This window comes from Rhincodon typus, chromosome 23 (assembly GCF_021869965.1).
Source record: "Rhincodon typus isolate 14 chromosome 23, sRhiTyp1.1, whole genome shotgun sequence".
NCBI classification, from domain to species: Eukaryota; Metazoa; Chordata; class Chondrichthyes; order Orectolobiformes; family Rhincodontidae; genus Rhincodon; species Rhincodon typus.
In genome coordinates, this window is record NC_063354.1 from 37,361,913 (window position 1) to 37,384,500 (window position 22,588).

At 39.9% G+C, this 22,588-nt stretch overlaps 1 protein-coding gene across 2 annotated transcripts; it reads left to right on the forward strand.

The window, feature by feature from the left end:
* The first annotated feature begins 1,587 nt into the window (after nt 1–1,587).
* On the forward strand, nt 1,588–21,079 carry tmem220 (transmembrane protein 220). 2 transcript variants are annotated; one of them, XR_007264519.1, is made up of 7 exons: nt 1,588–1,723; nt 11,643–11,672; nt 11,810–11,870; nt 15,962–16,085; nt 17,263–17,322; nt 17,986–18,110; nt 19,803–19,834. XR_007264519.1 is itself a non-coding variant. In XM_048610593.1 (6 exons), exons 1-6 carry the CDS (start codon nt 1,601–1,603, stop codon nt 19,930–19,932), a joined length of 528 nt encoding a protein of 175 aa, XP_048466550.1. In that variant the 5' UTR covers nt 1,588–1,600; the 3' UTR covers nt 19,933–21,079. The 2 variants fall into 2 exon arrangements, 1 of the variants encoding a protein (XP_048466550.1); XM_048610593.1 differs by lacking the exon at nt 17,986–18,110 and having other exon boundaries at nt 19,803–21,079.
* Nucleotides 21,080–22,588: the final 1,509 nt, after the last annotated feature.

The following is a 22,588-nucleotide window of genomic DNA, read 5'->3' on the forward strand; positions in this document are numbered from 1 at the left end:
ATTGGTTAGGCCAGTTTTGAAATATTGCATACAGTTCTGGTCTCCCTGTTGTAGGAAAGATGCTGTGAAACTTGAAAGGGTTCAGAAAAGATTTACAAGGATATTCCAAGGGTTGGAGGGTATGAGCTATGGGGAGAGGCTGAATAGGCTGGAGATATTTTGCCTGGAGCATCGGAGGCTGAGGGGTGGCCTTATGGAGGTTTGTAAAATCATGAGAGACGTGGATAGGGTGAATAGCCAAAGTCTTTTTCCCAGGGTAGGGGAGTCCAAAACTAGATGGCATTGATGTGAGAGGGGAAAAGATTTAAAAGGGACCTAAGGGGCAACTTTTTCATGCAGTGTGTGCATATTTTGAATGGGTTGCCAGAGGAGGTGATGGAGACAGGTATAATTATAACATTTAAAAGGCATCTGGATGGCTACGTGAATGGGAAGTGTTTAAAGTGATATGTATCAAGAACTGAAAAATGGGACCAGATTTATTTAGGATATCTGGTCAGAATGGGCAAGTTGGATTAAACAAAAACAATGAACAAAGAGCAATATGGCACAGGAACAGGCCCCTTTACCCCTCCAAGCCTGCGGTGACATATTTTGCCCTTCCATCTTCGCCCTTCACTTATAGGATCTGTATCCTTCTATTCCCTTCCAATTCATATATTCATACAGGTGCTTCTTGAATGCTGCTTCCACCACCTCCTCTGGTAGTGTGCTCCAGGCAGTCGCTCCAGGCAGTCACCACTCCTTGTGTGAAAAACGTGCCTCACACATCTCTTTTAAACTTTCCCTCTTGCACCTTGAATCTGTGACCCCTAGTAATTGACCCCTCCACCCTGGGAAAAGGCCTCATACTTGCCACTCCATCCATGCTATTCACAATCTTATAAAGATTGAAGAATATGTTTCTGAGCTGTACATTTCTCTGACTTAAGGAGTGTCTGAAAGAAGGGAAGTGAGGCAGAGAGTGGGGAGGAATTCTCGAGCCTGGAGACCAGGCAACTGGTCACATGGTGCCACTGATGGGAGAATTCAAGCTGGGGACGCTGAAGAGGGCTGGAGCTAGTGCAGCAGATGTCTTGGTGGGTTGTGGGACTGGAGGTGGTTGCAGAGGCAGGGATCAGTGACAGCATGTTACATGGACAGAATTAAAAATCAGAAACGTTCAATTTTTTTTTAGAAAAAGCCCAGTTAAATTCTGAGCTGCCCCTGGCAAACAGATGTCTGAACGTCAAGAAGTCACGCTAACCACAAAATAGGTTTTTAAAAAAATTGTCTGGGTCAGGTCAAGACAACGTCTGCTGGAGCTTTATTCTGCAAAATAGATTCTACTGATTTCATTTGGCACCGACCCATTTCTCAACTTTCACTGTCTTTGAACGTTAGTATTTGCAGCCTGCTTTGTAGGTGCGGATGTGAATGTCCACGGGGGACCTGTTTTTTTTTGGGAGAATATCTTTCAGGAAAGCTGCCCGCACTAACAGGGAAATTTCAAGTTGTGTTCTCCCGAAGACACGCAAAGCGTAAGGGGTGGTCCCCACTCTGTACGTCAGCCGGGCGTCCCAGGGTTTGTTTCTCAGTAGAAATAGAAAGCGGAAGGAATATGGCAGTGAAATCCCAGGCAGTTCTGCAGAATGCGAACCCTTCACCTCCCCTCTATCTCCTCTCCTGGAGAGCCTGCAATTTCTGCATGGCTTTCTTTTTTGCGCTCGCCGCCTATGTGCAGGTCAGTGTCATCTTCCATTCTTTGCAAGTCTGCGGGACAAGAAACCTCATCCCACACAGAGGGAGTACGACAACATGCCAAAGTCCCAACTCCGAACTTCACGATTCGAAAAGCACTCCAGATTCTTGGCACTTGCCTAATCCTCTGTTCTGATAGGTGAGAGCCAACCATCAGCTTGTCTCTGTCCACTTCAACTCCTGGAGGAGTTCGCTGTAGACCAAGCTGTTGGCCAATTTTCTTCACAGTGAATAATTCCAACTCATTTGAGACTACCCCCAGACTAAGCTGTAACTAGACAACTGCATCAGGCCAAATGAGAGCATTTCAAGTTTGAAATAAAGTAATTGCATACAACTGTGACCTGTTGCTGTGCATTCCTAATTATAATTGCTGTTGGCCACATCCTCAGTTGCCTGAGCCCCCAAGCTCTGCAGTTCTCTTTTCACATCTCTCTCCCTCACTCTGGTAAAACCCTTGATCGTCTGACTTGATAACTTCTTTATATGACCTGATGTCATGTAAATGTAATGTCCGCATGGAATGTCTTAATGATTGTTTACTATGTTAAATGTGCTATATAAATGTAATTTGTAGTTCTTTTTGATGAAAGATGTTTAATATATAATATTATTAATATTATTGCTTTGGAACTAAAGGCAAAAAGATGTGGATTATTTTGGTATATGTCTTTTTAAATAGAGAGTTATTCTTGAATGGTAACCTGTTCGAAGAAGATGTATCACTGGATTCAAGTGCCTGGCAGACTCCTGGGTGGTAAAGGAGAAGATCTTTATACTTTTTAGTTTACGACAGGCAAACAGAACAAAGCCATGAGTTGGTTTTGACTTCACTCAGAAGAAAACAAGAGTTTAGTCCCCAGGAGAAAAGGTTTTCTGTTAGTCACAGTTTGTTCAATTTAGCGAAAACAGTCACTGGAGCAACAGTGTTTTTCTAGTTTGTGAAACTTCCAAGCCAGGGGAGTTTGGGATATAAGTCTTCATATTAGAATTAGGGAGGAAAGACTATTGGAATTCTGAAAATGTTATGCCTAACCACCATATTAATTAACTAAACAACAAAAAAATCAAACATATGATCTACCAAGTCAGGATTCGTGCTGGGATTTGTTTCATTCAGTAGTCCCATCATCTGGGATCACAACACTTGGAAAAACAAATAAAGACAAGAAACTTATTTTGTAGATAAAGAGTTTAAAGAGATGCTTGCCATCAAGAAAAATTTGGTAAATCTTAAGGGAAGAGCTCTTTGTTATTTTTATCATTCTGAGAAAGGATTTTGTCCTGGTATTTATCATGATACTCTGTTCACCGTCACTACAGCTGTGAAACTGACATCATTCTTAGGTAACTGCACATACTCAATTTAACATGGAAATCCACAAGTTCCTGTCAATCATCCCTTTTCCTCCACTGAGTGTAGTGATCATGAGACCCTTGTGCTTCAATCACAGATGTGGAGGTGCCAGTGTTGGACTGGGGTGGACAAAATCAGAAGCCACGCAACACCAGGTTACAGTCCAACATGTTTATTCGAAATCACAAGCTTTCGGTCCTTCGTCAGTTGAAGTGCCTATAACCTGGTGTCGTGTGATTTCTGACTTCAACCATAGAATCATAGATTAATCATTATCTCATAGCTGGTTTATACTTTCAGCTTCCTAGATCTTAGAGTCTGGAATTCTCTCTCTAAAACTCTTTACCTGTCTCTTTTCCATTCAGGATCTTTATTGTGATGATGCTGTGGCTTTAAGAGGTATATTTTATCCTGGTCTTTTTTGAAGAGAGATTTTAATACAGAGGTACCGAGCTGGCTAGTAAAGATACAAAAATTAAACCACTTGGGAGGCCTTTTTTTTTAAAAGTTGGAACAATAGAAGCAGCCTGGATGGGTGTGGCCAGGTCTGTCAGATCAGGATTTCTAGTTTTTAGTTTTTTTAGCTTTCAGATTGAGCAGCAGTTTCTGTTGGAGTGTCAACAGGGTTGGAAGCTGTAGTATATGTCTCCTGGCTGCTATTGTCTCTTGAGTTATCATGTGATTTTTTTTCTCTCTCTCCAGGGTGGATTGCATGTGAGACAATCTGTTTCCGACTTTGCCTTTATTTTTGCCAAGGGACTTATGGGATTATGGGTTTATGAGATGTTACTATATAGGAACAGTTAATTAGTAATTGTTACCGTATCTATTATCCTGTTAAGTTTTTCAATGGAGTTAAGTTATTCTAAGTTCTTTCCTTTTGTATTTTAACTGTAGTTTTTGAATAAATTGTATTTTGCTTAACGTCGAGTAATTTAAACAGTTGAATTGCATCTGAACCCAGCACTTTACATTTACTTTTAAAATAAGAAATCGTAAGGGTCTAGGCGACTTCTTAAAAGATTTTGAGGGAAACTGGTCTAGTCCACAACACTATAAAACATAATCCTTTGAGCAGCTTTACTCATGGATGTTTACAGCCATCACATCTGTGCCTGTCAATAAAGATCTGACTACATTGAGGTAGTGCACTGAGTCATTACAAAAGTTAAAGATTTTATTAAAGTTTGCAAAATCCCCCAGTTTACTTTTCTTTCAGACCCAGGTTGACAGAAAGCTCGAGCCAGCTTCTGTATCTAACAATGGTCCCAATTATTACAACCAAATAGATTCTACCTGCAATGTTCCCTCTAAGGTGCACGTTAAGATCTGAGTATGATTATGTGTCAGCACACTGATCTCAGCATTGACATCTGGTTCAGGAAGTTGCTGCTGTGCTTGGATCTTGGAGACCCACACAACCAGAAAGAAAATTAGAGGAAACGTTGATGACAGACAAACAATTATGAAGTCTACTTATTAAAACACCAGCTCTATTATAAAACTCCCTTACACACAGATACAGACAGACAGACACAAGTACATGGGTATCATGGGTGGAGGGACAGACTGGGGAGGCAGTTCAATGTCCACAGACTTTGCTGAGATGCTCATTTTGGCTGGTCAGCATCTGCTGCTCCTTCTCCAGGTATGTTCACTTGTTTGCAAGAAGCAAAGAATGATTGGCTCACACTTATAAGGTCTCTGACTTATTATTTAAGAGCCACAGCTTACAGCAACTGATGAGGGAAGATAAAGGGTGGCATGGTGGCTCAGTGGTTAGCACTGCTGCCTCACAGCACCAAGGACCTGGGTTCAGTTCCACCCTCGGGTGACTGTCTGTGTGGAGTTTGCACATTCTCCCCGTCTGTGTGGGTTTCCTCCCACAGTCCAAAGATGTGCAGGGTGGGTGGATTGGCCATGCTAAATTGCCTGTAGTGTTCAGGGATGTTTAGGTTAGGTGGGTTGGACATGGGGAAATGCAGGGGTAGGGGGCTGGGTATGGGTGGGATGCTCTTTGGAGGGGTGGTGTGGACTTGTTGGGCTAAATGGCCTGTTTCCACACTGTAGGGATTCTGTGAATAAACTGGCTTTCTTCAGGCTTGAGGTGCTTTTTACTGCAGAGAGAAAGGACAGCTCCTACCTTGCTGGAAGTCAGATGGCTTCTGCCCAAACATGAACACCCACAAGCTGTTAGTCTACCTGGGAGCCAGTTACATAGTTGTTGTCCACCAAAAGGCCTTTGTCACAAACAATGGGACACCAGTCACCAGATCAATCAGCTACATGTTGCTGGCCAAATCTCCATTCACGCACACCCTTTGCTGTGCAGTTACCTAAAAATGCTGTCAGTTCCACAGCTGTGATGGTGAACACTGCATCATCATAAGTGCAAATAGACACCGCCCTCTGCCCCACCAGCCGGATCAATCAGCAGTGTAAACAGCACTTACAATGAGTGTTCGTTAGCGTACTTTGGAAACTTGCAGCAATCCTTTCCACCATCCTTGGTTTTTCAAACAGTTTTTTCCCCATTGTAGATCACAATCAAAAATATAGTAAAATGAAAAGATATGGTCTTTACGCCATTAACCCCACTTTCCAGCTTTTGCCCATAGCCCTGGAGGCTATGGCAATGCAAGTGAATATCCAAATACTGCTTAAATTAAATAAGGGAGACTCAACCATCCTTTCAGGCAGTGATTTCCAGACTCTCACCACCCTTTTGCTGAAGAAATTTCACCTCAACCCTCCTCTTAGCTTTCTGCCTTTTAACTGAAATCTATGCTATCTGGTTATTGGCCGCTCTGCCAATAGAAAAGTGCACCTCTCAACCTTCGCTCTTCCAAGATAATAACTCCAGCCTCTCTGGTAAGAAGCCTCAATGGCCTCCTCCTGCTGTTATCTTCAAAGAACAAAGAAAATTACAGCACAGGAACAGGCCCTTCAGCCCTCCAAGCCTGCACCCATCCAGATCCTCTAAACCTGTTGCCTACTTTCCAAGGATCTGTATCCCTCTGCTCCCTGCCCATTCATGTATCTGTCTAGATACATGTTAAATGACGCCATCGTGCCCGCCTCTACTACCTCCACTGGCAACGTGTTCCAGGCACCCACCACCCTCTGCGTAAAGAACTTTCCACACATATCTCCCTTAAACTTTTCCCCTCTCACCTTGAAATTGTGATCCCTAGTAATTGAGTCCCCCACTCTGGGAAAAAGCTTCTTGCTATCCACCCTGTCTATACCTCTCATGATTTTGTAGACCTCAATCAGGTCCCCCCTCAACCTCCGTCTTTCTAATCTACTCAACCTCTCTTCATAGCTAGCACCCTCCATACCAGGCAACATCCTGGTGAACCTCCTCTGCACCCTCTCCAAAGAATCCACATCCTTTTGGTAATGTGGCGACCAGAACTGTACGCAGTATTCCAAATGTGGTCAAACCAAAGGCCTGTACAACTGTAACATGACCTGCCAACTCTTGTACTCAATACCCTGTCCGATGAATGAAAGCATGCCGTATGCCTTCTTGACCACTCTATCGACCTGCGTTGCCACCTTCAGGGTACGATGGACCTGAACACCCAGATCTCTCTGTGCATCAGTTTTCCCCAGGGCTTTTCCATTTACCGTATAGTTCGCCCTTGAATTGGATCTTCCAAAATGCATCACCTCGCATTTGCCTGGATTGAACTCCATCTGCCATTTCTCCGCCCAACTCTCTAATCTATCTATATTCTGCTGCATTGTCCGACAGTCCCCTTCACTATCTGCTACTCCACCAATCTTAGTGTCATCTGCAAACTTGCTAATCAGACCATCTATACCTTCCTCCAGATCATTTACGTATGTTTCTATGCTTCTATATTTCTATGTGTCTAATCTTGCCTCATATGTCAGACTGTCCAGCCCAGGCAGCTTCCTGGTAAATCTCCTCTGCTCTCACTGTCTCTCGTGCAATCATATCCTTCTTATAATGCGGTGACCAGAACTGCATACAGTACTTCAGATTTGATTCAACCATGTTTCATGCGGTTGCAGGATAACCTCTTTGCTCTTATATTCCATGCCTTTATGTCAAGGGGACAGATGGACAGGAGGAATGGACTGAGGTTCTTTCTCCAATCTGTTTTACCAAGAATTGTAGCTGCAAAGATCTGAAACCCTTATCAATGCTGTTGCCACCTTCAAACTCACTTACTCCTATAATCTCCTGTCCACTCTCCCATTTTCCAGCATTTGTAAACTTAATTTTACATTCAACTCTGCTGCTCTATATCCTAAATGCACACTGGATCTAATTTACCATCAGCCCTGCACTCACTGACCCTTTATTAGATTCCAGCCCAACAATGCCTCAAATTTAAAGATCTCACCAGTTTGCTCCAAGCCCTCTATAGCCTTTCGCTGTAATTTCTCTGAGCCTAGAATCATCATTGTTCCTCCACCTCTGGCCTTTCGTGCATTCCATTTTCCACCAGCTCCAATTGTGACTGTGCCCTTCAGCTGCCTGCGTTCTAAACTCTGGGATTCCCTTAAATCTCTTTAGCTCCTTCTCCTTCTTTAAGACATTACCCACTTCTCTGACCAATCTTTTACTCAGCCTCCCAAATATCTCTTTATGTAAAGAACTGTTAAATTTTGTCCTGATTTTGACTCTATGAACTTTAAAGGTGGTGTATAACAACTCACAGTTGATGCTATGTGTGGCTACAAGTGAGTACGAGATTATTGGAATGGGTGTAAAAACAGTTTACCAGGATGTTGCCTGGATTGGAGGTTATTAGCTATAAATAGAGGTTGTACGATTTTGGATTGTTTTTGTTAGACCATCGGAGGCTGAGGGGGTGACTTGATAGAAGTATATAAATTATGAGAGACCTGGATAAGATGGATAGTCCAAGTCTTTTTCCTAAGGGTGTAAATGTTAAATACTAGGGAGCATTGGTTTAAGGTGAGAGGGGAAATGTTTAAAGAAGATGTGCGAGCCAATTTTTTTTACACATTGGGTGGTAGGTGCCTGGAATATGTTGTCAGGGCAGGTGTTAAAAGCAGATATGATAACAACATTTGAGACGCATTTAGGCGGACATGTAAATAGGCAGGGAATAGAGAGATGTGGACCATGTGCAGGCAGATGGGATTAATTTAGAATGGCATCGTGGTCGGCACAAACAAGGTGGGCCAAGGGACGTATTCCTGTGCTGTATTATTCTGTTTCTATGTTCATCTCTTGTGAAAGTAGCTTACAGACGCTCATTTTATAGGAATAGCAACTTGGCTGAGGTACCAGGGAGCTGTCAGCTGCTATGGAACTAGGTCATCAGAATAAGCAGGAAAGAAAGACAGAGAATATTTTTGTACTCTGCATTATAGATTTGTTTGAAGCTTTAGTTTAGTGTACAAAGTACAGAACATGTGCCCATGGTTCATTACAATGCCAGAAACAAAGCGTGATATTGACAGAGTGCTGAAAGTTCATTGTGGAGGGGGTTGGGATGGTGCTTTTTCTGGAACCGAGATTTTTATGCAGATGTACCTTTTGTAGAAAATTCTGGTGACACCAAAGTCATTGACATGCATATTTGCAGTTCAAAGTCTGGTGAACAGTGAACTTCTGAAATAACTCTGGCTTATTAGCTATTCTGTAGTACCTCTGGAACATATTATGAACAGGCTATATAGTGTTACATGCGCTTTGACAACAAGTCTAATGTAAACTTCAATAAGTTTTGCCCTTGCAGTCATATTTTTAAATTCATGTTCTTGTTTACAATTCCCAACATTTTTGCCAATGCCTCTCCTCATTATGTTGAGATTGACATGCGTCCCTTTCATTTTTGACAGTGTCACTTCCTTTTGATGGAATGCATTGTCCTTGGCTTCTGGCTCACACTGATTTAATTACAACAGATTTGTTGCACAGCAATTCACAGAGACAGAAACTGACCATACCATTATGCCATGCCTTGACTGCCATCCAGCATGTGGAGTTCTCTGCCACAGAAAGTGGCTGAGGCTGAAACATAGAATGTTTTCAAGAAGAAGTTAGACATAATTCTTAGGACTAAAGGGATTGGGGGCTTAGGGAGAAAGTGGGAACAGAGTACTGAGTTGTATGATAAGCTGTGATCATATTGAAAGGCGCGCAGGCTCGAAGGAACAAGTAGCCTACTCCAGCTCCTATTTTCCATGTTTAATAACCATTTGTCATTTTTATTGGTACTGAAAAAATGCTGGTGCTGTAGACTAAGCGCACCATGAACCATTATAACGCAACTCATGTGTAGCATGAGGCTTTCAATCAGGGTTGATTTTATGGCAAAATAGAGGAAGATTTGACAACACAGACAGCAATAATGACTGTATATGTATATAACACCTTAAACGTCCTCAGCATCCCAAGGCACTGCATGCAGGAATTTTACGAAAAATGCATTAAGAAACAAAAGGCAACATTAAAGCAAGTTAGCAAAAGCTTGGCCAAAGGGGTAGATCTTTAAGGAACATCCTAAAGGAAGGATGTGAGGTATGTATTTTGTCAGAGAGATTTAAAGGAGTGCCAGAACCTTAGAAACAGGCAGCTGAATGACGTGCAATTGAGATTGTTGAAGAGGGAAGACTTAGATAACTGGAAGCATAGATAACTGAAAAAGTTGTGGTACTGAATGTGCTTATAGAGGGGGAGAGCAAGACTATGGTGCAAACTGAAAAGATGGATGGGAATTTTATGACCAAGGATTTGTCTGTCCATGGCCAAAAAAAAATAGTCACTAAGGAAATATATCATCTGAAGTCCAATGTTTTCCTTATGCTATTTCATTATTTGTGTTAGTCTGAGCCTTTATAAGGTTAAGTTCCTAAATTATGAACTAATCTTTGTGACATCAACATTCTAGCTGGAAAAAGGCCAAGATTGTGTCAGGTCAATATAATTATAGATATGACACTTAACCATGGACATGTTTCAAGTGTGTTCACAACAAATTAAGTTGGTGAAAAAGTGATAACCTTTAATATTTTACTTTAATCTTCAGGAATATGGAGAAAGAACTGAATCAATTAGGACTATATTCACCGGAGTTTAGAAAAATGAGGGGGGAGTCTCATGGAAAGGTTTAAATTTTAACAGGATGTAACAGCGTAAACACAGGAAGGATGCTCCCAATGACCACGGACCCCAGAACGAGGGGTCATTACCAAAGGATGTGGGGTATCTCATTTAGGTCTAAGATGAGGAGAATTTTTTTCATCCAGAGAGTGGTGGGCCTGTGGAATTCACTGCCACAGAAAGCAGTTGAGGCCAAAACAGTGAATGTTTTTAAGAAGGAGTTAGATACAGTTCTTACGACTAAAGGAATCAAAGGAAACGTGGAGGAGTTGGGAACATGGTACTGAGTTGGATGGTCAGCCATGATCATATTGAATGGTTGAGCAGATTCGAAGAGTTGAATGGCCGACTCCAGCTCCTATTTTCAATGTTTAATGACCATTTGTTGTGTTTACTGGTACTAAAGCACTGCTGGGGCTGTAAACTGTGAGCCATTATAAAGTAACTCATGTAGAGGTAGTTAATAGTTTGGAATAACTTTATTAATTAGACTTATAATTTTAATATGTATCTTAGCTGGAAAAATGAAAAAAAAACTCAATTTTTATTAAGTTTATCTTGGTGGGATATACAGATGAGATTTAGGGGAGTGGAAGAATGGATACGTAAAGGTAATGAGAATCCCAGAAGTCAAAACTAAATACCAAGCTGGATGTAATTACAGTTTTGTGAACTTTAAACTGTTTATGCTGGAGATACCATCAACATATACACTGTTGTACTTTGCATGTACTGAGGGCCTCCTCACAGTAAGGTAAACAGTGCACCCTACTGTTTCCCATTGTGTATTGCTTAAATTTCAGCATCTTAACTATTAACGGCAGTTTTTTGGAGGTTGGTTAGCTCAGGTGGCTAGACAGCTGGTTGGCGGTGCAGTGCGATGCCAACAATGAGGGTTCAATTCCAGTAATGGCTGAGGTCACCGTGAAGGTCTCACCTTCTCAACCTTTGCCCTGAACTAAGGCACAGTGACCCTTGGTTCAAACTCACCAACAGTCACCTCTATCTATTGAGAGAGCAGCCCCATGATGCTTTGGGACTAATAGTGACTTTAATGGCAGTTTAATTTTAAGCAAATCTAGGAAGTGTGCAGGTCCCAGAAATTTGAAGGTAGGTTTATGTTGTTAAATTTGTATGACTATTTAAACCACTGGTACATAAATAAATGATCCCGACACAGTCACTTACCACCACATTAATGAACCTCCAGTGTGAAATCTCTGAACCCGCAAGTTGCCAAATGTTTTTTTGACATCGTTTCATCTTACCATAAATGCATTCAGTCACTTTGTACTGTAATTGAAATTAAATAGCAAAGCAATGAACAATTGTAGATCTCCATTCCTTCCATACTGTAAAATTCTATAATTCTATATGATTCCATCTCAAAACATTTCTCAAAAATGTATTTTTTTCTCTCATTTGTCGCAGATTAATGATCCAGATGCAGGAATTTGGATTGTAAGTATATTTGTTTACGGATTGGCCTTTTTTAAAGAATTGTTCAGTAACATTTGTGTTATTTGTGGATATTGATCAAAAAACAAAGGAACTTCTCACCATAAAATCACCTTTAACTGGCCTCTTTTATTCAATAGGTTGCCTATGTAATCCCTGCTGCATTGTCCCTTCTTGTTGGGTTCAATCCACCAATCACAGGTAGATAGCACATTGTTACTACATCAGCATCTCTATTATACTTACTGTTGAACTGAAAGATTGATTGTCTGTTGATTCTCATCCTTGTTTATGAAAAGTTTCATGGTCTTAGCACTCTCCCTAATCCTGCAACAGTCTTCAGTACTATAGCCCTCTGACATTTCCTACTCTTCCCTGATATGGCCTCTTGCACATTCCCGATTTTCACTGCTGTACTGTTGGTGACTGTGCTTTCAGTTGTCTGAGACCCATGAATTGGAAATCTCTCCCCACATCTCTACGTCTCTCCTTTTAAGTTGTTCCTTAAAACCTACCTCTTTGTCCAAACCTTTGCTCTGTCTTTGGGACTCAGAGTCAAATTTTGTTTGCTGACACTTCTGTGAGCTCCTCGGCACATTTTAATAGAGGAACAAGTTTAATAGGCTAAGTTTTGTCTTTATTCATTCACGGGATGTGGGCATCATTGCCTAGGCCAGTGTTTGTTGTCTATCCCTAAAGTCATTGCTGTGGGTCTGGAGTCATGTGTAAGCCAGAATTTACTTCCGTAAGATGAGTAAACCTGATGAGTTTTCTATAATCGACAACAGTTTGAAAGTCATCATTAGACTTTTCATTCCAGATTTTTTTTAATATTGAATTCAAATTCTACCATGGCAGGATTTGAACCTGGTTCCCCAAAACATTACCTGGGTCTCTGCATCAATTGCCTACCCTCAATAAATTATATAATGCCCTTAAGTTATGTAAATGGAAGTTGTTGTGGAATGTTTTTATGCAGATTAGACGAATGTGAGGGTCTGGTCTTTCAAAGACTTATGAAATGTGTAAAAGGACTGAGAAGTTTTCACTCCAGTTCCAAAGTGTGTAGGGAAAGAAACACTTGCAGGACTTTATCACTAAATTGTCTGTCGAAACCTGAAAAGCTGTAAACAGAAGTGGTATGGAAAATGGACATGTCCTATTTCATTTGTCATTTCTGTGCCAAGAGATTAGCTGCTGCAATTTACCTGATTACCCCAGGCTTAACCTGCATCATATTCTCCGAAGGTAATTTCCTGTATTAACAGTTCCTCACTTTCTCTAAATACATGGTCATTTGTCCTGAATGATGATGCTTCATTCATGCAACTAGTGGAGAAGTGATCTTCTTTCATTTCCTGATGAGCAGCTTGTGACTGAGCAGTTGTCAGATTTCCGTCTAATGCTAGCTCCGGTTTTCTGCATATTATTCAATGCAAGTGTTTTCCTTATTCTGTGTTCAAAGCCCTGCCATCTTCAAAATAGATTCATGGAGGTTTATAGCATGGAAAAAAGCCCTTTGGCCCATTGAGTCTGCGCCAGTCAAAAATAGAACCCTAACTTTTCCAATCCTATTTTCCAGCACTTGGCCTATAGTCTTGAATGCCTTGGTATTGCAAGTGTACACCTAAGTACTTCTAAAATGCTATGAGGGCTTCTCCTCTACCACATTCCCAGGCAGTGAGTTCCAGATTCCCACCACCCTCTGGGTGATGAAGGTTTTTCTCACATCTTCCATAAACCTCCTGCCCCTTCCCTTAAATCTATGCCCCTGCTCATTGATCCCTTCAACAAGGAGAGATGTTTCTTCCAAAATCTGTGATTTCAGTCTGTTATGTCGCACATGCAATGTTGGGCAATTTCTGTGGTCAGTGTGTCAGAAATGACGCTAAAACAAGTTGCCCTTGCTGCACAGCAATACTATTTTGATTTGTGTGGTATTTTTCGTGGTTACTTTTTGCACGTTCAGTCGCTGCGTGCAAAGAATAGAGAATGGTAAAGAAATTAGAAATGTGTAATATCTGTTGAACTAGCATTGAGTATTCCAGGTACCATAACATAGTGGTCATGTTATTGGATAAACAGTGCAGAAGTCTAGGTGAATGATGCAAAGATATAAGATTGTGAACATTTCAAATGTCATGATAGCTGGGCATTTACATTCAGTGAATTAAACAAACCTGAAACAAAATGGAATAATCTCTGTATTGGCGATGAAGCTACTGGATTGTCATTAAAAACCCATCAGGTTCACTAATGTCCTTCAAGGAAGGAAATCTGCCATCTTTACTCAGTATTGCTAATATATGATCTCAGACTCCTAGCAATGAGGTTGATTCTTAATTGCACTTTGAAGTGGTGCAGCGAGCCACTTGGTTGTATCAATTGGCTACAAAATATTTGAAAAGGACAAAAGATGTACCACCCAGTCATATCAATCCTGCAGAAACCTCCTTGCTAACCTCTGGGGTCCTTTACCAAAATTGCCCAACCGACTAGTTAGGCAACAGCCTGGTATGGTCATACTTACTGAATTATACTTGTTCATCACATTCCCAGTGTTCTCCATCACCAGTCTCCTTAATAATTCTTAGCCTGTTGGCAGAGCAGATGTACCAGAAATGACAGTACAGTGGTAGTGAGTCAAGTGAGAGTGACCCTGGAGGTCCTCAACAGGGCATCAACTCAAACATGGATCAGGAAGTATCTTGCTGATTACCACTTACCACCAAATTTCATGGATTGGTATACCTCCATATGTTCCAATTCCCATAGAAAATATTAATGTTTAAAGAGAAATTTTAAAAATCCCAGTTCTTTGTGAAAAGAACAAAGCCCCCAAATTCCATGGTTCAAACAAGTAAAATTAACTATGCAAGAGTCAATTAAAACAGTGTGAAATAAATACCACTTTGGTACAATAAAACACAGTCAGGTGCACACATTAAAATGAAATCCTGTCCTGATCATCCCCTTTTCATGTATCAATCTCCCTTAGAAAGTCTTTGCCTACATATGAGGTTCTTGAAGGTTATCCACTTACTTGGAAACTTTTCAAAGTTTTGACCAGTTGCCTTGTAAATCTTTGCAGCTTTCTTCAGTACATGGCCAAGCCTTACACTTCGTGCATGTTACCTTGAACAAAAAATTAAAAATACCCCTGGATTCTGATGGTATTCTGGTCTAGTTCACAGCTGGTTTACAGTCTTAGCAAATCCTTTCTGTCTTTCTGAGCTTACAAACATCTCTCTGGTTGATTCTGGAGCTTCAGCTGCAACTCAGACTAACTATCCTTCATTACGATAGAGTTTGTCCTGTTGCCCCAAGCTAGACAAATCATCCAACCTCTTTTCCCCTCATGAAGGCTTTATTCTGTTGAGTTAGCATTGTTAAAGTTGGCATTTATCCTGCTTAAGGTGCCAGCCGGGCTCATATTTATCCTGTTTTATTACCCATACATCCAGTTACCCACAAACTACACAAACCAAACTACAAATGCCTTGATCTGTGCTACCCCTGAAATTTTAGGAATGCAGGGTTAACCTTTTATTTTAAATAAAACTTATACCATTTGTGCCACCAAAAGATCTGAAACAGCTAACAGGGCATAATTGAATACTCACTGTCATATCTCTCATTGCTGTTATTGGGTTTCTAAAGTGTCCTGTTTAAAATCAGCACCAATGGTCATTGGCACTGATCCATTTTTTTAACCCAAAGGAGCTTTGCTATCGATGGGCTTGGTAAAGGGAGGAATAACATGGATAATGTTGTCAGCCTTAGCCCCATCACAGCTCTCTTATCTTTCAGTCAGAGGATTGTGGATTCACACCCTACTGTTGAAATGTGAATGTGTAATCTAGGCTGATGCTGCTGCTATCTTTCAAATGTGAAGCTAAACCAAGGCCTTGCCTTCCTTCACAGATAGCACAGCTTTGTAGAGCAGGTACCTTCTCTTAAAATGTGCGGCAGCTTTTAACAAATTAACTACTGTCACTGAAATAGATGAACCAGTCTTTTGCAATATTATTATTTGTGGGACTTTCTGGTGTGCAAGTGGTTTAACTGCAGTTCCTTTCATTTCAAGACTGCTAACACATCAAACACCAGTGATTGAGAAATGCTTTTGAATATCTCGAGTCTGTGGAAGGTGTCCTATATAACTGCAAGGTCTTTCATTCATTCCAATGACAGCAATGAAAGGGATGGGATATACTTTGAAGTTGCTTATCTGAAATGTTTATCTTGCGTCTCTCAGTATATCATCTCTTCTACCTTCTGACCTTTTGTAGACAACTTCATTTGGAGAAGTCTCTCAGAATTGCATATGTACATGTGTTCCATGGTCGCAATCCTGTGGGGCTGGTGGCTTCATCGAGCTTCAAAGAATAACATTTTCCAAGAGGAGGAAGGACGGTACACAGCTTCCATTTTAACAATGCTACTGACACAAACAATAACATTTCGCCTTATGTCTGTCACTCATTTAGAAGCAAGCCTGTGTGAGTATTGCTGAAAGGACAGACATTGCCAAAGCTTTCCATTTTGCACTTATTATTTGCAAGAATTCCAGATTTCAACTAATCACTGCAACCTATACTGCAGGAGACTTCTCTCCAAATGAAAGGAATATGTTTTCAAACTGTTTGCCTTTTTCAATGACCCAGGAGCTTGTGGAGCCTATAGTTCCCTGTTGTTCCAACACTTCAACCAATCAGTTTTCATGCCCCACCCCCCTTTCTTCCCAGAACATAAACGGTCGTGATCATTCGAAATTTGGCATTCTTGTGTTTGTCATGATCTGTTCAAGGTAAAGAGCTTTGGCAACAGATCTCGCTTTTCAGTAATAATCAAGCACGTTTGGTTCATTTTCTACCTTAAATGTGCTATACAAGTGAAATTAGTCCTCTGTGCTCTCACTTTGTCTAATTTTTGCCCATTTATATTTTACAAGTCATGTCCAAAATAGTTCACAGAACTTGATTCTCCCTGGTCTTGTACCCAGGCTGATTGTGGTCTAGACACTTGGCAATGTGGGTAACTTTGCTGTTAATCTTCAGTTTTGCACAATTGGTACCACTTGCAGCTGTAAATGAGAAGATTGTGAACGTCTAAAATGTCATATGATCCAGGCTGACACTGCAGTATGGATGAAGTGCTGCATTGTCAGAGATGCCATTCTTAAGATGATGTATTTGATTGAGGTCTATCTGGCTGGCCTGCTGGTTGTAAAAGAGCCCATTGCTGTTTGTGGGACTTCACCATGTCCCAGTTGGGTTCCCCTGTATGACAGTAGCTGCACTTCAATAAGCAGTAAAGTGCTTAGCACTGTCCCAAAGACATGAGAAGGTGTTCAATTGCAAGTTAGTTTTCTATGAATGCTACTTTGAAAAGAGGTTCATTATCTTGGAACACTGTCTTTTTTTACGTTGGACTTCTGCTTTTTCCATTTTACATAGGTGTAAGTTTCTTATTACATGAGATGTCATTGTATAATTTGTTTAATAATTGTTTTGCTGCCTTTAAGCCATGAAGCTGTTTTGTGAAATTACTAATTTTGTTTCTTTCTCTATTACTGTGGTTTGTCTCACAGGGAGTTTCTGGGATTAATTATTATTGTTATATGGACTCTTTTGTGTCGACATTCAGGGAAGTGAGTACAGTTCAATATCTTTCAAACAAGCCCTCTAACTGATAGCCACATTGAATAATTCATACTCTAGGTTTGATCAAATTTATTCATTTCAAAAATATTCTGTCCCAAACCTCTAAAAGTAGAAGATTTTTGTTTCAAACTAGCTGACCACAAGCCTATGCTTTCCAATATAGCATTAACACAGATAGAGGAAGCAGCTAACTGAGAGTCTGGAATCTCTCATCCTTCAGAGCAGTTGGATCCTAAGATCCTTGTATCAATGAATTTTCATTCAGTAGTACTTGTTAATGAATTCTATCAGCCTGGTAGGAAGATAATATCATGTTCTGTTTACAGTACTGCACTTTGTTATGCAAAAGATCCTGTTGGTCTTAAAAGGACAGACTAGATGTTAAACATTGCAGGTGCTTCACACCACAGACTACCCAGAGGGTATCCACTAGTCCTTTAAAAATGCAGCAACCTCTTCTGCATTTATGGAAATATTTGAGTTAAATTTCGCTTATTTCGTCATTCAGCATCATTGTGATTTTACAAAGCACACAACTAGATCTAGTATAGCAGCAAACTTTGGCATTTTTTTAAAAGGAAAAAGAAACTGACTCTCTAATGTATTCTTGAAGGGCAATACCTGAAACATTAACTTCTTCTTTCCTCCAGATGCTGCCTGGCCTGCTGTGTTCTTTCAGCCTCCTGTTTGTCCACCCATTTGGTGTCTCTGTTTGGTTGAGAATCCTTCCTCCCTGTGCTTTCTGCAGTCAGCCTGCAGCCCATCTCATTTTCTTGTGCGTTCTTGATAAATGTACCCATAAAGCATGATGTATAAGTCTATCCCTTTTTGCAATTTTTGCACATTCTAAACGAATAATTGTAATCTCCCTCAACCTTCAGTCACAACATGCTATACTTACGTGAATAGTCATCTTCAATTTTTATCCCCCTAAATGCATGTTTATTTACCAGCACCTTTATAGCTGGGCCTATGTGATCAAGCCAGTGGTAAAGGCTGTGTGCTCAGACGCACGAGAGTAACCAGTTGGTGATTAAATAATAGACTTATTCACATAGTGAAACATTAAAGGTTTGTATCTCCTGACTGTACTCTCAGCCTGCAGGTAACTGTCCCTTTATACTTCTTCTTCTGAAGCGATCTAAACTCCTAGTTGTATTTTTTTTCCCTTCTCCCCCAGCACCCTTGTTGAGCATGTGCAGGCATGAGACACAGTAAAAATATCAGGTGTGCAAATAACTGTATTAACACACCACTACCAGTGAAGACAGCTATGTGACTAAGGAGCCAGTAGCCCGTGCGGCCAATGCCTTTGTGAACAGAAAGGTGAACTGTCCCTTTATACGCGCTCAAGTAATCATCGATTAAATGCCTTCACCTGTATGTACGTAACCTCAGTTAATACAGTCCTCAATTTGAGGATTCTTGTGGTGCAGTGGTAATGTGCCTGCCCCTGAGGTAGGAGATCAAAGTTCAAATCCCAGCTATTCCAGAGGTGTGTTGTAACATCTCTGAACCAGTTAATTTAAGAAACATCAAACTCGTTCCTAATCTTTGCATTGGAAGCAGACAACATTTCAAAATGGTAATCACCCACACTAGGTGATTTGATACTCAGCATATAAATTGACCCATATTTTGAAGGGATTTTTCAAGGTTTTGAGGGTTACCATGTAAGTTGATCTCGGATATGTTAAAGAATAATAGTAATGTAGAAAAATACTTTAAAAAACAAAGTGCTTCCCCATTAACTTGAACATGTAAAAACTTGCTGGAGGAATGTTTATTGTTCCTGATAACCAGTTTGTGATTAAAGAAATCAAACACAAGCTTTGAATTGACTAATTCACAGGGTGAAACATTACAGGTATATATATCTCCTGACTGCATTCTCATCCTGTGCTGGTAACTGTCTCTTTATTTGGGCCCAAGTAACATAGATTAAAAGTCTTTTACCAAATGTACTTAACGTCAGTTAATACAGTCAGAAGTTTGTGGGTTCTTGTGGTGTAGTGGTAGTGTGCCTGCCTCTGAGACAGAAGATCAAGGTTCAAATCTCAGCTGTTCCAGAGGTGTGTCTTAACATCTCTGAACCAATTAATTTAAGAAAAATTCAAAAGATGGCCCAGGCTGTGATACTAACATCCCATGAATGAATAAAAATAATAAACAGCAATTTGGAGGCTCTTGTGGCAGAGTGGTCGTGTTCCTCTGAGTCAGGAAACCCAGGTTCAAGTCCTACCTGCTCCAGAGCTATATATAAACAGGTTGATTTAAAATAACATTCTATAATTTTTGCATGATCTTAATGGTTCATATCGATGAGAACCTGAAGTTTTTATGCTGAGTCATGGTGTAGATTTCAACTCCTAATGAACTAGTTAAGAAAAATCACTAAATCGCAGATTATTCCATTGTGTAATCTCAGATAGAGATGAATTGAATAAGATTCTGTTGTATTGTGCAGGCACCTTGGTGGCTTCAGACTTTCCATTGCGGTTCTCATTACAGTCCTGCCATTCATAACATGGCTATATTACTACATCAATAAAGAACTACGAGCATCCTGGCCAGATCACTGCAGGAACACCATTTAAAATGGATATAAACCAACCAGTGGACCAAGTGGAGGGCCTTGAACAAGGTTGAAATGGATTGAACCTAAAACTGAACAAATGGGTTTTATTTGTTCTTTAGGGCTGCCAGTCTGGCTGATTTAGATACACGAAAGAGAATTACTTTTCTCTATATTGTACTTAATTTAGTATTAATTAAAAGTTAAATTATGTTAATTTTGTAATGTATGTGTCAATTTGACATCTCTGAATCAGAAGGCTGCAAACTGAAACCACATTTCTCATCAGCATTTAGTTTATGTTGAAACATTTTTGCAATGAAGTTTTCATTGCGTTAGCAGTTTGAGCTAAACACTATTATGTTTGATATAGTGAGCAGCAATAAATCTTAGATCTCAAAATTTCTATCTGCAATCAATGTACAACAATGGTTAGGATCATTTCATAATTGCTGGGTCTAACAAGCTCATCCTTTATGGCAGGTGTCATAGATCTAATAGAAAGCAACAGGTTTGCTGTGGCTAATGGATTTTACACAATTTTGTTTTGGAAGCAGTGTATGTTTGTATATACAGCATGGAGGGTAGGTCCATCTGTAACAATGTTATTGTGAATTAGTTATTTTAATTGAAGTCAGCAGTTTTAAAATTTACTGTAGTATGAGGAAACAACTCTTCACAAGCTTCCAGCCAAAATAAACGTTGTTGACATTGTTATATAATGTCACTTCTTTTACACAGTCTTGTTGGTTACTGCAGTTGAGATTCATAACACATTTGTGTTTGTCTCACCAAGTCTAAGTCACATTGGAAATCATTTTATTCAGTCATTTCCACAATTTGAACAGCTTTTGTCCCACCTATGAATTTACATGAGTGATAACTAAGGCTAGGCATAGACCTACTCAAATATAAACTAAAGTGAATTTAAAATATCTAGTTGAACACCTTTTGAATTGGTATTTTAAGTTCATATTTACTGCTTATAAGCCTTGCTAGTCCTGAAAAACTGATTTTTTAAATTTACTAAATGTTGAATTTCTCGATGATGATAAAAGTCAGATTTTTCATTTTTATTAACTAAATGTGTTGTACGTTTAATCCTATGTATACGTTTTAATTATTTATTTTGCCTTTTTGTGAAATTTAATTAAAATTTAAAGATCATATTCAGTGCATTTTACTTTCTAGTGTGCTCTTCATATGAGAACGCTACAGTGTGCTTGGCTGCTTACCCTGCTCAATGATACTGCTGTTACTGGAAACCTGGAGGTTTCCCTTGACTGGGAACCAGATTCAAACAGATGGTAGAAAGATGGAAGTCTACAGAGATTGCTAGATTTTTGTAGGTAGATTTCTTTGAGGATAGCAGTGAATGCTATCACATCACTGCTGGTCTCTAAATTTGGGCCAGTGCTTTCCAAAGATGACCTTTGCTATTGTTAACTTCAGAGACATTTATGCTGTAGAGAGAAAAAATATTATTATTTTTAAAAAGTATTGAATGGAGCAGATAAAGAGCGACAAGTGTAAATAAAAAAATAACCTCAATTACATTCCAGCCTATCAAATTTTTAACAATTCATTCTTGGGATGTGGGCATTTTGACAAGTCTCTGAAGTTTATTTTGAAGGCTGTTGTATGGTGGATTCTGTTTTCAGACACATCATTTGAGATTGGATCTGCGAGAGAGAGTCTCTACCTTCCCCATTGTGATCTATCTCTGTACAAGGACAAAAATGGAATAGTTGTTTATGAATAAATATTCAGATGAACTGTGGGAAAACTTCAGCCAGTCAGCTCATTGCTGCACGTGAACTTCAGTGATTCAAAATTCCATTGTGCTAGCATTGGATTTGCAGGAGCCTACCCATCTATTATCACCCTATCCTGTGCAAGCCTTTCTCTGCCTTCATTTACACTGGATTGTCACTATTTCCTCAAAGTTAGGAACAGCAAACTATATTAATATTTATTTTATGGGGCTTTTACAAGTTGGACCATTTGGTCAATAGTAGACTTTCAGTTGATGATTCAAAATTTTAAGTACTGATCTATATTGTTGGACACTTCCTCAGTTTGAATTCGCTAGTTATCTATAAATCTCTCCTACTAAAAAAAAAAGGTGAACTTTAGTTGAAAATAATAAATGTATCACAACTGTAAAGTGAGAAACATAAAATGATAAATTTAACAATTTAATATTTTATTCCAGTTGTGCTATTAGGATTGCCCTGCCTTTGAACACAGTGCTATACTCTGACGGTCCCTTCCAGTATCAATCTACATGGCTATGATTCTGGATCAGCCCAAGAGCTGATTGTGAGTCACTTGCCAAATGGAAGCCTTCTGAGAATTTTAAACATCCTTTCAAGATTTCTTGGGAAAAGGAAACTTTTGCATTTGTGTTCAGCTTGTCCCAAACCACTAAATATGATGTGGTCACTATTTTAATGTAGAATTGACACAGCAGCCCTGTTCCCACAAACATTATGTGGTTAATGAACAGATAACCTGTTTTTGGTTAGTGACGCTGGTTCAGGGATAAATATTGACTAGGACCCTGGAGGGGCTCTCCTGCTCTTGCAGAAAAAATGCCTTAATCATCTCACTGGTACTGTTTGTTAGCCTAGGTTATGCGCTGAAATGTTGAGTAAGACTTGAAGCAAAACCTTTCA